At 43.3% G+C, this 14,433-nt stretch overlaps 1 protein-coding gene across 1 annotated transcript; it reads left to right on the top strand.

Moving 5' to 3' along the window:
• The first annotated feature begins 127 nt into the window (after positions 1 to 127).
• STOM (stomatin) lies at positions 128 to 14,427 on the top strand. Its single transcript, XM_064171517.1, has 7 exons — positions 128 to 228; positions 6,740 to 6,843; positions 7,737 to 7,809; positions 9,010 to 9,092; positions 11,122 to 11,325; positions 11,778 to 11,912; positions 12,642 to 14,427. Exons 1-7 carry the CDS (start codon positions 180 to 182, stop codon positions 12,834 to 12,836), a joined length of 843 nt encoding a protein of 280 aa, XP_064027587.1. The 5' UTR covers positions 128 to 179; the 3' UTR covers positions 12,837 to 14,427.
• Positions 14,428 to 14,433: the final 6 nt, after the last annotated feature.

The following is a 14,433-nucleotide window of genomic DNA, read 5'->3' on the forward strand; positions in this document are numbered from 1 at the left end:
TGGATGAGGGCGGGGCCAGGGGCAGCGCGCGAGGGCCGCGGCCCCACTCCGGGCGCGCGGGGCGGGGCCTCGCGGGGCTGGGCCGCGAGGGGCGGGGCGTGGCAGGGCGGGGCTGGCGCGCGGGGCTGAGGGCAGCAGGCGCGTTCGGAGGCACCGTCGGGGGAGCAGCAGCAGTCGCCATGGCGGATCACGAAGCGGGCGTGACGGCGAAGGGCCGGCGGGCACAAGGTAACGGCGGCACGGGAGACTGAGGGAGCGGGGGAGGCTGTCCCCAACTGGCAGCGGGGATGCGGCCCCTTAGGAGGTCGCTCCCCGCTGCCTCCGACCTCGCGGCGTTTCCCTGCCGCTCTCCGGTTTTCTCTTTCGGTTTTGATCGTTTTTGCATTTAGTCGCTGAGGAAAGTTTGCGGATCCTCCAGCAGTCAGTCCCTCGGGAGGAGCGAGCAGCGGTTCTGCCTTGCCGCCTCCCGCTTCCCTCAGCCCCTAGCGGCTCCGCGAGTCTCGCCGAGGCTGCCGCCCCCTACCCACCCTTCTGCTCCGGAGCGGCCCCAGCAGCCTCTCGGCAGTGTCCCCGGCTAAGGGTGGCGGTGCAGCCCCGCAGCCACCGTTTCCGCTTGGTAGCTCGGGAAACGTGAGAAGGGCGCTGGGAGCTAGCCCCGCTTGCGTAACTTGGGGTTTTTATGTGTCCCTGTGCGGTAACTCGGGTCGCTACGGGGAAAGCTCCACCGGTAGTTACGAGCAGTCAACAGCAGTAATCCCCGAGGCACGGCACCAGCAAATGGGAGCAAAGCGAAGTTGGGGACTGGTTGTTTACCCAAGTGGTGCTTTTCAGCTTAGATAGATGCGCCTGGAGGAAGTGACAAAAGTCAGCGGTGATTCCTCACATGGGACGAGGAAGCTGTAGTTAGTTTTTACTTCTTGGTATCGTTTGGGCCTTTTTGTTAGGAAGTGAGAGTGCCACCGGGTCAACAAGTTTCGGAGGTGGTGCTCGGAAACCAACAGTGCCCGTCCCAGGGAGCTGGAGTGCTTTGCTCTGAACTGTGTTGCTGGGAAACAGGCTGCAGAAAAGCCATGATTTATTTCAGGTTTTCAGCATTTGCAACTGGAGAAAGAAATGTATTTATAAGATTGCTCTATATGAAGTCTTTGGCTGGGTAATGGGAGTGGGAGTATAAATAACTGTAGATCTCTTTGGGCCTCCTGGCACATGTTAATTCTTGTAGCCTTGGAGAGCATCTCCATTTCATTCTGTGATAGTTATTAATACCTAACAGTGCTCACTGCAGCATTAATCTTCACCAGGACATAGTGAGCCTTTGTGCCCCTGAGGCTGTTTCTTCTGTACTCACTCTGTGATGTGTTGGTTTGAAGGCCAAAGGTGGCTGGTTTTTAAATAATGAAGTATCTACAAAATGAATGGCATTAGACATTATTTTGCTTATTAGAGCTAATAAATTTGGCTATTTCCCATGTGAAACGCTTTGAAAGGCATCTGAAAAGACACTGAGTTCTCTCTGAAAATAGAATTCCTTATTAACCTTGATTGTTTGCTAATTAGCAAGCTGTTGAATAATTGTGGTTGAGTAAATACCCTTCTGTCATTTTCAGACTACCCTGAATTTGACCAATTAGTGTGGGAGTGGAGATCTCTCTCTGGTATTGCTTGCCTTGTGCTCAGTCCAGTTGATCTCCCACATGCATTTTAGTTCAGATCTGGCAGGTTGTTGGCACAGCTACGGCCACATGTCCTCTTCTCTCATAGTACCGAGGAGTCTGTCAGAGTTCTGCGCTTCCACAGTGGTCTCTTTGCTCAGGTTGTGTAGGCTTTGCAGAAGAAAAGTGAAGGGCATGCCACACCCCGAGCAGTAAGGAGAGCTTCCCCTCCAGCACTGTTTATGAATTGTTAATAGTGCTTAATGATTTAAAGTATAATTTCTAGCTAAAGTAGCAGTTCCAGTCAGCCTTAAAGGGATTTGAAGAGATTCAATTGGAACTATTTTTTTAGTATTCCTTCTCCATGTTTATTTCTTAAAGAGGTATGCAATCTGTTGGAGTTTGATCATGAAAGAACAACAACAGCTCAAGAAGAGATATTGAGAAACATACAGAAGAGAAATTCTAAAGTCTTTACTTCTTTAGTAAAATCAATGAAGGGGGAACAAAGTGGAGTATCTAGAGTTACTGCAAGTTAAAAATTGGACTTTCTGCTGTTGCTGCCTTACCAGCCTGCATCTGCAGCATGGAGAACTGCTTCATAACAGACTTAGAATTAAGCCCTGCAACTCTTTTCTGCCAACAGTTGCTTTAAAATCTTAGCTGCTTGTGATAGCTGAAGTTGCTAGAAGAGGTTATTGTCATCTGTGTTTCAATAAAATACCAGAATATTAATACTACTTATTATCAAGTGATTTATTTTCAGGCTTTCTATATTTATAGCTCATATTCCTGTGTTGGTTTAGCTATTTCAGATGCCCATTTTCAGGCTGAAATTGATAGTTTACTTGCAAATTTAAAATCACTTGTTATAGAAAGAAAATTGATTTTGTTCCACCTTTAACATATTATTCCAACAGTCTATATCTACCCTAAAACTGCCGAACTAATCCCTGTTTCTGAGTGAGAAGATGATAGTTACAAGTTGCTCAAAATCAGAACTAGCTTTTGCCTTTAATCCAAGTCCTAGCCAAAGCCTACTACTGCTGTGTTTAATCCCTTGGAATACTAGCATATTTTGCAGTTCCCTAAACTCCATTTGGAATAATCTTGACACTTTAAAACCTCTTAGGCAAACTTTTTTTTTCTTTTCTTTTTTTTCCTTATAAAAAATAATGAACTGTTTCTGGAATATGGAGTTCAGATCTTAATGGTGCCATTGGGTCAATCTGCAGCACCCATATTTTGTACGCAGTTTGACTTTGAGCCCCAGGCTGTGTTTTCTCCCTTATTTTCACTCTAGTTGTTAGAAAATTGTGTGAACACTGCATCTCCAAACATGAAGGCATCCTCTTCGAGTGTGAAATGATCCAGTCATAATGCCTCTGACATCGCTGTGTGTTCATGTGGTAGTCAGTGCCATAGAAGATGCTGCTGAGGGAACGAGATGGGTGGAGGTCCATCATGTAACGAAACAATAGATGTCTTTCAGCAAGGGAAGGAAACAAACAAACCAAGGAATGTCTTTCTGCTTAAATTGGTACATACATTTTAAAATACCAAAGGTCACACAAGAATTTAAGCAGGAGTGCCTTCATTTTGCAGAGTTGCTCCAGAATTTTGGCATTTTTATAGATTGCCTTTTATAGGTTTGCACACCAGCAGCCTGTTAGAATTCAAAGTGTGGGCTTAGCTGTTCTTTACCTTCAGGGAAAATTCCAGTGGAGTAGGTAGAGATGGTGGTGTTGGGCTTGTTCTGGCATGTGGGGCATCATTTTTGTGGCCAGAGTAGCTGAAATGAAGGTTATATTTTAATCATTATTATTTCTTAATATAAATTAGTGCTATGATTAATTACTGCCCTACAGTTTGATTGTTTTATTGCAGCTGTTATTATTAAATTGTCTTTCTTTCATGATTGTATCTTTGTCTGTGCAGATCAGAGTGCCTGTAAATTGATGGACAGCCCTCAACAGCAATAGCAGCGGAGAAAATGCAACATTCTCTGTGTGTTTTTAGCATCCTCAGAGTTGTTGGTGGCATCTCTTTGTTTGAAGCCATTACATTGTTTTCCTTGTTGCTTTTCCAGCAGCTGTGTCCATTACAGTCTATTAATATTTAAATATGGATCCCCAGCAGTTAATGCTCCAGCATCTGTGGGATGAGCAAGATTTTGGTTTTGCTTGGGAGCAGTAAATTGCTTTTCTCCTTTTTGAGTTTGATCATATGATGGAAATGTCATGTGAGGAGTCTGGCCTAGGGAGAAGCAAACTGTGCTTATTTAGAGTTCCTAGGCAGAACTCTTCACTACAAAACCATTTTTCATTATTTCTTACTCTGTTCTCTTTAGCTAATCTTGAATGCTGTAGATGCAGCTAAGAAAAAACAAAGTTCTCACTTTGCCTGTGGATCACAAAATATACTGGAAGTCTGTTTTAGGTCATTCTGTAGTTGTTTTGTGGGGAGTTGGTGAAAAGTGTATCTTTCAGAGCTGTTCCTTGACACTGCCTGCCCAAAGATAAATTTTATCTGTGTTAAAAGGTGCACAGATGTGATGGGTGAAGGAGGGCTGGGAGGTGGTCTGCTAGTGTGGTGTAAAATCTCTAATTTTTTTCAGCCTGTTGGATGGGCAGGGTTGTGCTTCATCTGCAAGAGCTGTGTTGGAGGCTGCTTGTTCCACCTGCACCCCCCCCGTCAGTTTAATTACAGTGCTGTGCAGCTGTCTGCTGTTTAGAATCCACTATCAATGAGCCTGGCTGGGAAATCTGTCAGGAATGGCCTGTTAATGAAGTTATCCAAGTCCTCTAAATAAGCTGTTCAAAACTTGCAGTAAGAAAGTTCTTTCCACAAATGCCAAGGATGTTTCTGGGATTTCATAGAGCTTTTCACAAGACAGCATCTCTGCCTTTTCCTATTGCAAAACAACACCACTTGATGGGACAGTTGATGTTGCTAAATGAAGTAGTTCCTGTAAGAGCAGGTAGCTGGGTAGTAGCAAAGTCTTGATGCTAAACTGTTGAGTAAGGCTGAACCAGGACCTTCAGCAGCTTTAGGTTACCAAGTAAACAGAGAGGGAGCCTTTTTTATCCCTGTCAGTGCAGCTTGTGAATACTTCTTACGGTTTTAGGATAATGCCATGCTGCTAAATGAAAGGCTGTGTTCCTGTCACTAATGAGTGTACAGATGTTGCTTAATAGTGACATGTGCAGGTAATGCATTTCCTTGATTTTTGCTTGCAGCTGGAAATTACTCCTCTAATCTGCAGTTTCCACTCTAGTAATAAACGTGGGAGTGGGGATATCTTTAGATAACTTTCCATAGATGAACTTTACAGTGACACATGAAGCAACTTTCCTCGAGGGTTATTGCACCAGCACATGACAAGGATACAAATTATAGATAAGGTGGACAGTGGCTTCAGAAGCTTTTGAGTAACTTCATAAAGCTGAAGACACTGTGTGAGAGAAAACCAGATTAGTCTTCACCACCTCCATATACCATCTCACCCGAGAGCAGTAGTGCTGAGATCCACAGCCTGTGATAAGTGGAAATGTCAGAATTGGCTCCCAGTGATTTTGGTGACTTCTGTAACTTTAGTCAAATATTGTGGATCTAAAAATGCAAAGTTTATACCATATTGCTCTTCCTTGTGCCCAAGGTTAGTGATACCTAGTGACTGATCTGTCTCACTTCCCTATACCCATTTCTAATCCTGCTAATGCTGATTTCAGTTGTGGGTGCAATAAAATCCTTGCTCACGTGTCTGGAGTTGTTAAAACCAATGGGTCATTTCCAAAATCAAGATTATGCTTTAGAGTAAAATGGGTTCTACTTAGACATGGAGGCTTATTTCTTGTAACTGGCCAGTTGTACAAATTGCATTGTAGTTGTGTTTGAATACAGAAAATAATTTGTTGTACAGTTCCAGGTAGAACTAAACTAAAGCTTCTGTTACCTAATGCAGTTTCTTTCAAAACAGGCTGCTGAGTGCAGTCCATTAGATAACAGGACTGAAGTCCTTCAAGGATCTGGGGCACTGACCAGGTTAGGATAAGGTTTGTGTATTTGCAGCACTGTAAGAGGAGGTTTTACAGCTAGCAAAAGAGGGAAGCATGGCCCCAGAGCAACATCCTTTCACCTGTGAGAATTGTGTTTTTTCTAAGCCTTGTGGGTACTTTTGGCACTGAGTGCTTCTGGCTTTTTACAGGATGGAATGAGAAAGATGAATTTCAGTATGTCCAGCAGGAACATGGTGGTTGTGAGTGCTGGGTTTCACCCTGGGATGTCCTCTCTTGGCAGAGGACTCCTGTCACCCTATTAAGGAGGCTTAGCTGGCAGGATCAGAAACTTCCTGTAGCTTTCTGAATGCTTCTCAGTATGTCCACAGCTGCTCATGGTGCATGGCTGTTTTCAGCTGCATAGTACTTGAAACTACTACCTCTTGTTATTTGCTGATGCTGGAAATAGCTTCACTTGATGTCATTTTGTGACAAAGAACTATCAGGTTTGTTTTATAAGCGTAAAGAGTCTGGCCAAGAAGTGCTTTATGGAGACTTTATTTCATGTCCATCCACATCCTGCACTTCATCTTAACCTAGTTCCTAGATGCATCAGTTCTGAGAATTGTGCTTTTCTTAGGTCTGCACTTACAGCAGCTGGAACATCACCCACATTCTGAATGTTCTGGCACTGGAGTTGATAAGCTTTGGGGTATTTGCATTTCACTCCTTAAGCACATGTTGCTCTGATTTCCTCAGACAATAAAAGAACAGGGTTTCTGCAGCTGCCAATGGATCATTCTGCTAGAGAAAGCTGGGAAACAGGGAGGTACCTGAGAGTCTGCACTTAAATGTTAGCATACTTAAGTCTGCACGAATGGTACTTGAACTGCGTCCTGCCCTCAGCTGGGACATCTTCTGGAGACTAGTGAGAATGAAAGCTGAATTTGACTCCTCTTCTACATCTAATGAGTTTGGTGGTGTTAAGAGTGGCTTATTTCAAGGAATAATCAACCTCAACAGTAGGCACTTGCTTTAACAGGCACTTGTGGCTTGGAAAATCTGAACATGTCTGCTCTTCCCTTGCAGATGACATTGATACTGGCCTTGGTTTGTGTGGATGGATCCTGGTGATCACGTCTCTCTTTTTCACTATTATTACATTTCCTGTATCAGTTTGGATGTGCATAAAGGTAAAATCATTCACTGTTAATTTAGCTTAAAACTTTAAGCACTGAAGATGCTTCCTAGTGGTTATTGCTCTGTATTTATTTGGTTTAAGCACAGACTAATGTAACTCTTCTTTCTTGAACTCTAGCAGACTGTACTTAACAAATGCCAGCATTTCATAACCTTCAAACCATTAAAAGTGCAATTACAGGATTTGGTCAAAATTATATTCATATTGACATATTTACTACATCCACCCAGTGTCATCAGTATTTAAGCTACTTTGGAAGATCAGAAGAATTGCCAGAATGCTAACTATTCTTGGAGGACCAAGGCTTCAGGTTTTATGTTCATTTTAAGGAGCTCTCTCCTTGTATATATGTGTCTATAAATACTAAATCTGTATATATAAATATCTAAGTGTATACATCTGGGTGGCTGTATGTGACAGATTTCATCTGTGATCACTTTGAGCTTGATGTTTTCAGTTTCCAGACCAGAGGAAACAATTCCTGCTTTGTTTTGGCTAACAGACCCCATCAGAATAAGAGCTGGAAAAATCCCTGCTGGGTGTCATCTACTGCCCTTTGTTTTGTTGTTGCTGGGATAATTCCCAATGGCTGCTTCTAGCCTTGGTCCTGCTCAGAGAGTGTGCATTTGCTTCTGCTGTGGATAGATGGTGCCACAGACTGGAAAATAATTTTTGTGCAGTGCTGTCCTGGATTGTTCCTCTTGCTGTTAGCTTTTTGACCATAAAGTTTGGGCAAAAATTCTCAAAAGCAGCCAGTATAGAAGTTAAATGTAATGTATGTTAATATTTGAGACTTCATACTGTCTTAGACTTGTGTATGCATAGTTTGGACTCCATCACATGGCTTCTGGAAACCCTTGCCTGACATCCAGCTGTTTATTGCAGATCATAAAGGAATATGAGCGAGCCATCATCTTCAGACTGGGACGCATCTTAAAAGGAGGGGCAAAGGGACCAGGTATGTCCTAGAGACCATTCCTAATAGTTGCTGTGATGAAGCTATCAGCAGGATAATGGCTGTCTAGAGACAGTGCATCAGACTGGCAAATGGATTGCTCAAGAATTTTCTAACTTATAGTAAGAGTAAGACTTTCTACAACTACCTGAAAGGAAGCTGTAGAGAGGTGGGGGTTGCTCTGTTCAAGTAACAAGTGATGGGGCAAGAGGAAGTAGCCTCAAGTTGTGCGAAGGGAATGCTAGATTGGATAGGAATAGTTCTCTTGCTGAAGGGGTTTCAGGTATTGGAACAGGCTGCCCAGGGAGGTGGTGAAGTCCCCACCCCTGGAGGTGTTCTTTGAGAGTTGACTAAACTCTGCCCTTCGGGGTAGGGTTTCAGTCGAAGACTTGTCAATGTCAGACTAACGATTGTACTTGATGATCTTAAAGGTCTTTTCCAATCTAGGCAGTTCTGTGATATCTTTCAATGGAGAAGATAGTAAAGAAAATATCTCTGAGCTTTACCCCTTAGTTAATGCATAGGCTTCAGATTGCTCCTCCCTCCACATTCTGTGCTGCTGATGCTATGGGATGAAAAGTGTCATTGTAAAGAAGCTCAGCATGTCAGTTAACACCCAGATGGTCTGAAAGCCTGGATGTTCTTCAGAAGAAATAGAAGCAATTAAAGTATTGGGTAGTTATGGAAAGTTTCCTGTGCATATTAGAAATTCTGATGAGATCCAAATGAATGCTATTTTCAGCTGTTGCTCCTGCTGCTCAGTGACAGGAAGGGGAAACAGCTTCCTCCTTCATTTTCATCCAGGTTTTGCAATACTTCCACTTTGCTGTAGAGTTACAGTAACCCACCAGAACGAAAGGAAGTTGGTAATTTCTGCTGCCCAGAATTAGGTCTCAGAAGTAACTGTCAGGTACACATCTCAGGAAATAGTTGTTAACAGTTCTAGGTGGCTTTTTTTCCCCCAGATATTAAAGATCTCTAAACAAGATAGACCTCAATTAAGTGTAATTTCTCAGTGTACATTTTCTTCCCTTAAAAGTCACAGTCATGCTGTTGAGCTTGTTACAAATAGAGCTGCACAGCTATGGTGGTTGGATTTGAACTCCAGTAGCAAGTTTAGCCTGTTGTAAAGAGCCATTTTCACATCCTGAAGGTGCTGGATTTTCTTTAAAGAGTGGTTTTGGTTTGGTTTGTTTTTCACAGGTCTGTTTTTTGTCCTGCCCTGCACAGACAGCTTCATCAAAGTTGATATGAGGACAATCTCCTTTGATATTCCTCCCCAAGAAGTGAGTTTGTATTTGTCTTGATCTGCTAAAGTGTTGGCAGATTTTTTTTGTGCTTTCCTGAGAGGGGAGAAGGAAAATACTGGGTAGAACGGAGTTTAAATATAGATTTCTTGTGCAGGTGCAATGTATTGTGAAGAACACAGCCTTTGGTAACAGCATTCAACAAGAGAAGATTTTTGACAGAAAACAAATGATGCTGTTCTCTGAGGGCCAAATAAAATAACTTAATACTGCCTAAGAGCTAGAATGGGAGGGGGTTTGAATGGGGACTGCTGAGCTTCATGCAATTCTTCTTCTCTAATTGTTTCTGGGACATCTGGAAGATTTCCAGAAGCAGCAATGATCTTTCCTAACCAATTTATCTAGAGAGATAAATTTATATACAAAATAGCAGGATTAGATGTTTACATCCATCAAATGCTATTAATAGGAACTCAGGGTCGTGGTCCAGTCCCCACGTGGGTTTTCTGTCCACATTGCTCCTGTGTCCTGATGTGCACAGGAACATTATGAAGGTGTTCCACCCCTAATGCCACCTGATGCCTTTCAGTGTTTAGGTCCTAAAGAACAACAGCAAGGAAAAACTTCTATTTCTGGAGTCTTCTTCCTCGAGCATGCTATTTTTTTTAGCTGAATCTCTTCACAACATTAAGCTGAACTCTCTGATAGCAACTCAGTGGATAACAAAAGAACAGAAAAAGAACTGCCCCTGTAAGAATAAGACAATTGTATGTCAATAATCATAAGGGTATCCCTCGTGTATCTGCTCAATGCAGTCCGCCTGCTGCATCTGTTTCCTGTCATATCTGCTAGGCACTTTAGTGCTCATCATTAGTTGTAGATTTAGACAAATGGTAACTGCCATGGTACACTCAGAAGGGTAATTGGTAGAAACCTAATCACTGGCAGGCAGAATGTTCTTGCAGCTGCTGATGGGCCATTAGTGAGTGAAGCCATCAGTTCTACAGCTTTTCTTTTGGATTGATTAAATTACAGTTTTGGATTGAGGTTGGTTTGTCCTCAGCAGATAAAAGCAGAAATCTTAAGTTGTACAACATGATTTCTGTGCGTGCTTCTTGTTCTTTGTGTGCCTTCTGCTATTGTGAAAAGCCTGCTGAAGTGGTAGTTTGGAGAAGGACAGAGCAGCTAGGTCTTGAAAGTTAAGTGACTCACTTCCTTCTCTTGCATCAGATAACGCAACAGCGATTGTCTAACGTGGAATTGGGACACTCCTCCTTGTGGCCACGGGGCATATTTCAATCTCTTTTTAATTTTACAATGAATATTAATGTTTCTGTGTAGTGTAGCCTCTTCTGAACCTTCCAGAATATGTCTTTATCTTTGCAAGTGCATCTATTGCTTAACATCCAAGTATTACATTGATAAATCACTTGAATCTTGCTCTGAGGATGTTCACAAATTGGATTTCCTTTGCAGCCTGTCTAGAATTCACCACATACTCATTTAGTAGCACTAGGTGGCATTTCAATTGAGTACCTCCAAGAAGAACAATGAACTGCTAGATAATAAGAGAGATATTGCTAATTAAATGGTGAAGTAAGGCTGACAGTCATGCAGCTGAGATACATCAGGCGGTTGGGACAGGCAGAATTTCCTAAGTACCTCGACATACCTCAGTGAAAGCTTCCAGTCCGCTCCAGAAATGGAAGATGTGTTTCTCTAAGCTTCACTCTACACTGACATCCTTCTTTACCAAGGTTCTGCAGCTCTCTAAAGTCACGTCCACACCACTGCTGTGCCTGGAGATTTGGCTATTCCTGTGATCTGCCTGCAGCTCCAGTCACAGCTGCAGTATGGGAAGGTCTCACTGGAGATGCTCCTCGGCAAGTGTAGCTGAAATAGGCTGCCTCTTCCCTTGCCTGCTTTATAAACAGGTGTTCTGGTTTGCCTGTTTTCTGAACTGCCACACCTAGGAAAACCAAGAGTTTGAGTAAAACAAACATACAATTACCATTATATGCAATAAACATGTGCTTACTGATTCTTTGCTTTCCCCATTGCTTTGTAGATCTTGACCAAGGACTCTGTGACAGTTAATGTAGATGGAGTGGTTTATTACCGTGTCCAGAATGCCACCCTTGCTGTAGCAAACATCACAAATGCTGACTCAGCCACCCGGCTTCTTGCACAGACCACTTTGAGGAATGTCCTGGGGACCAAAAACCTTTCTCAGATTCTCTCTGATCGTGAAGAAATTGCACACAGCATGCAGGTATGAGCAGCTTTACCTAAACAATCCATCATACGATCCATGAAGCAGCAATCCCATGGCTAATTTACAGGTCAGGATTAATTTTACCTTCTCAGTGATGAGGCAAATTGTGATTTGGAGCTTTAGGCAATACTATCAAGAGCTCTTGGGATTGCATTCAGTGTAATAGAAATAATAGACTAGTGGGAATGAGGGATTTGGGAGAGGAGGGCTTCCCTGGATCATTATGTCAGTATTCTGCTGTTGAAAGAAATAATGCCACAGAATTCCTTCCATGTATTAATCAAGCCCTGGGGGGGGAGGAGGGGACTGTTAATTATAAACCCATAACTGTTGTATAATTATCAAATAGTTGCTAAGATAACTGATTTGGTTTATTGGTTATTCTGCAAACATGGTTGTTTGTTTGCAGCCAGATGGGTGTCTTAACTTCATTGTCCTGCCTTCTGTAGGCCACGCTTGATGAGGCAACAGATGATTGGGGCATTAAGGTGGAACGTGTGGAGATCAAGGATGTGAAATTACCTGTCCAGCTGCAGAGAGCAATGGCTGCAGAGGCAGAAGCTGCCCGGGAGGCGAGAGCTAAGGTAAGAACATCCACATGTGGGGTTTGGATTCATTTATTCACATTTTTTCTTCATGAATTGTATGGTGAGGTGGAGGATGAACATTCTCAGGTTGTGTTGTAGCAGGGGTTTTGCAGGTTTGTGCCTTGTTGCTTGCTCTATTTCCTCATGGTTCATGCATGGTAGTAGCTTGAGCCATACTTCCAGGTTTTTCCTGACTAGCCTTGATTTTAGGCAAGTCCTTTGTTTTGCTTGTTACTTCATATGAGAGACAAGCCAGCTGTGAAAGATACCAGCTGTGATACTTGGTTTTATCACTGTTGACCAGTAAGAAACATACCACTCACCTGGGAAGTCCATGCAGGGACAAAACATTATAGCTTTTAAGCAAAAAGTATTTTCAGATAGATATGGTGAGTGCCTTCTGCTTTGAGGAGGCAGTGCTGAAAGAAGCACAGAAGAACAATAACTGCTCCCACTGCATTTCCAGGGCATGTTGCCAGCTTTTATGATCTGGCATCCTGATGCTGAATGGGAGAACAGACACACAGGGCCTTGAGAGCAGACAGAAGCAGCTTATGTCTGAGCCAGGAGAAAAGGCAGAACGGGTGAAGAATGCAGTATGGAGAAGTCACTTGATCAAAGGGCTGAGCAGTGTCTGGTTTATGACTTCAGCCTTAAGTCATCCCACAGTTTCCTAGTTTATTACTGTGCCAGAATGAATTCAATTTTCTTCATTTGCTTCCCCAGGTGATTGCAGCTGAGGGTGAAATGAATGCTTCCAGGGCCCTGAAGGAGGCATCCATGGTTATTACAGAGTCCCCTGCTGCTCTTCAGCTTCGTTACTTGCAGACCTTGACCACCATTGCTGCAGAGAAGAACTCTACCATCGTCTTCCCATTGCCCATCAATATGCTGCAGGGCCTTACAGGCATCAGTCACTAGGCTGAGCTGGGGGAGAAAGGCTGGGGTGGGGTCTTTTTTGCTAGAGTGAATGTTTGCAGCACTGATTTCCCTGTGTTAGAGCTTCTAGCTGTGTTACCAGTTAACCTAAGTGTGTAATGTTTGTGAGTGTGGACAATCAAAATCTTTGAAAGACTCTCAAGAACAAGCAGATTATGATCTCAATTACAGATATATCTATGCTGTCCTGGAGGGGACAGCTTTAATCTGTAGCCTCCCATTGTCAAACAGTATATAAAAGCATTTGTGGTGGAGATGAGATGATTCAATGCTTGCAAAGACAACTATTCCTGTTAGAAAATGGGTTTGTAGTTCTGCAGTGGAGGTGAAACAGCCCAAACTGTATTTTCTGGTGGTATAGTCATCGGATTGCTGTCACAGGGATCAGATCGCTAGCTTAGAGGAGGAAAATCAGGCTCATACTCCTATCTAAAACAGTCCCTCACTCACGTTAATAGAACTTTCCATCTCTCTTCTCCCACAGAAATCAATGTTCTGGTTACAATAACTTGCAGTCACTGAGGGGCTGGACTAGTGGTGTGCCTGTATGGATTTATGCTTCTTTAATGCACTGGGAAGCTGCTGGGTCTGCCTTTAGCTGTCTCTTAAAATTGATTTTCAAAAACCAAAGCACTGACTCCTGCATTCTCAGCAGGTCTGAAAACCTGCTACTCTGGGAAGATTTCTGTAACTAGCAGGTGGTGGTGATGTTTAACAGAAGGTGCTGCACTGTTTATAGTTGTGTTTGTAACAAGTGAAGTGATTTACTTGCTAATGCTGCTTCTGAGCAGACTTGTAGCTGTTGTGATACTAAGGGCTTATAATTGACACCAAAAGCATGCAATGTTGTGCTCATGTACCCTTGAGCTGTGAGTCTGTTACACTGCATTTGTATTTTGACCTGTTCAGAAGTTGTAATTACAGATTACAAAGAGAAGAATTGAGAGTCTGGCAGGGGGGAGGCTCTTTAGGCTTCCACCATCCCAGAGTGGTGGGATGGCTTTGAAAACAAAAAGCTGTGACCAATGATACAAGTGCCCTCCTCACATTGACCAGCATAAAACCTCTGCTTTGTGCTTTATCACTGCTCTGCTACCATCACTTCTGTACTTACACGTATTCTAGCAAGGACAAGGACTGTTTACCTGTGCCTTGATACTCTGTGCCTTTGTCACTGTTAGGAAAGATGCCCAGATGCTGGTGGGGCTTGAGCTATCTGCAGCTGTTTTGCTTCTGCCTGCTTGCTGTGAACTTTTTCCTTCCTCTGCATCACTCAAGCAATACACCTGTCTCTGTGTTTGGCAGTTGGTCAGTCAGTGTAAGCTGAGCTTCACTTTCTGCTGGGAGAGGGGGGAGAGAGACAGTTAACAAAGCTGCAGTCATTAGCATTGCTGTGCTCAGGCTTGCTGTGGGAAACAGTGACTGCACAGCTTGAGGTTAATCCTTGGGGAAAGTGAGAGAATTTCTAACTCCCTCTGCCGCTGCTGTAGATGGCCACTCCTGGGAATTCTTGTTGACACCAGGAACACGCTTTTGCTCTCATCCTGAATAAAAAGCCTATGCTGTTTACTAAGGAGTG

Source organism: Pogoniulus pusillus, chromosome 35 (assembly GCF_015220805.1).
Source record: "Pogoniulus pusillus isolate bPogPus1 chromosome 35, bPogPus1.pri, whole genome shotgun sequence".
Taxonomy (NCBI): Eukaryota; Metazoa; Chordata; class Aves; order Piciformes; family Lybiidae; genus Pogoniulus; species Pogoniulus pusillus.

What these genes read in the sequence shown, in the direction of transcription:
- STOM (XM_064171517.1), top strand. Translation starts at nt 180, where the DNA reads ATGGCGGATCACGAAGCGGGCGTGACGGCGAAGGGCCGGCGGGCACAA. An exon ending in GAAGGGCCGGCGGGCACAAG is followed by an intron (nt 229 to 6,739) that starts GTAACGGCGGCA and finishes CTTCCCTTGCAG; the next exon opens with ATGACATTGATACTGGCCTT. An exon ending in TTGATATTCCTCCCCAAGAA is followed by an intron (nt 9,093 to 11,121) that starts GTGAGTTTGTAT and finishes ATTGCTTTGTAG; the next exon opens with ATCTTGACCAAGGACTCTGT.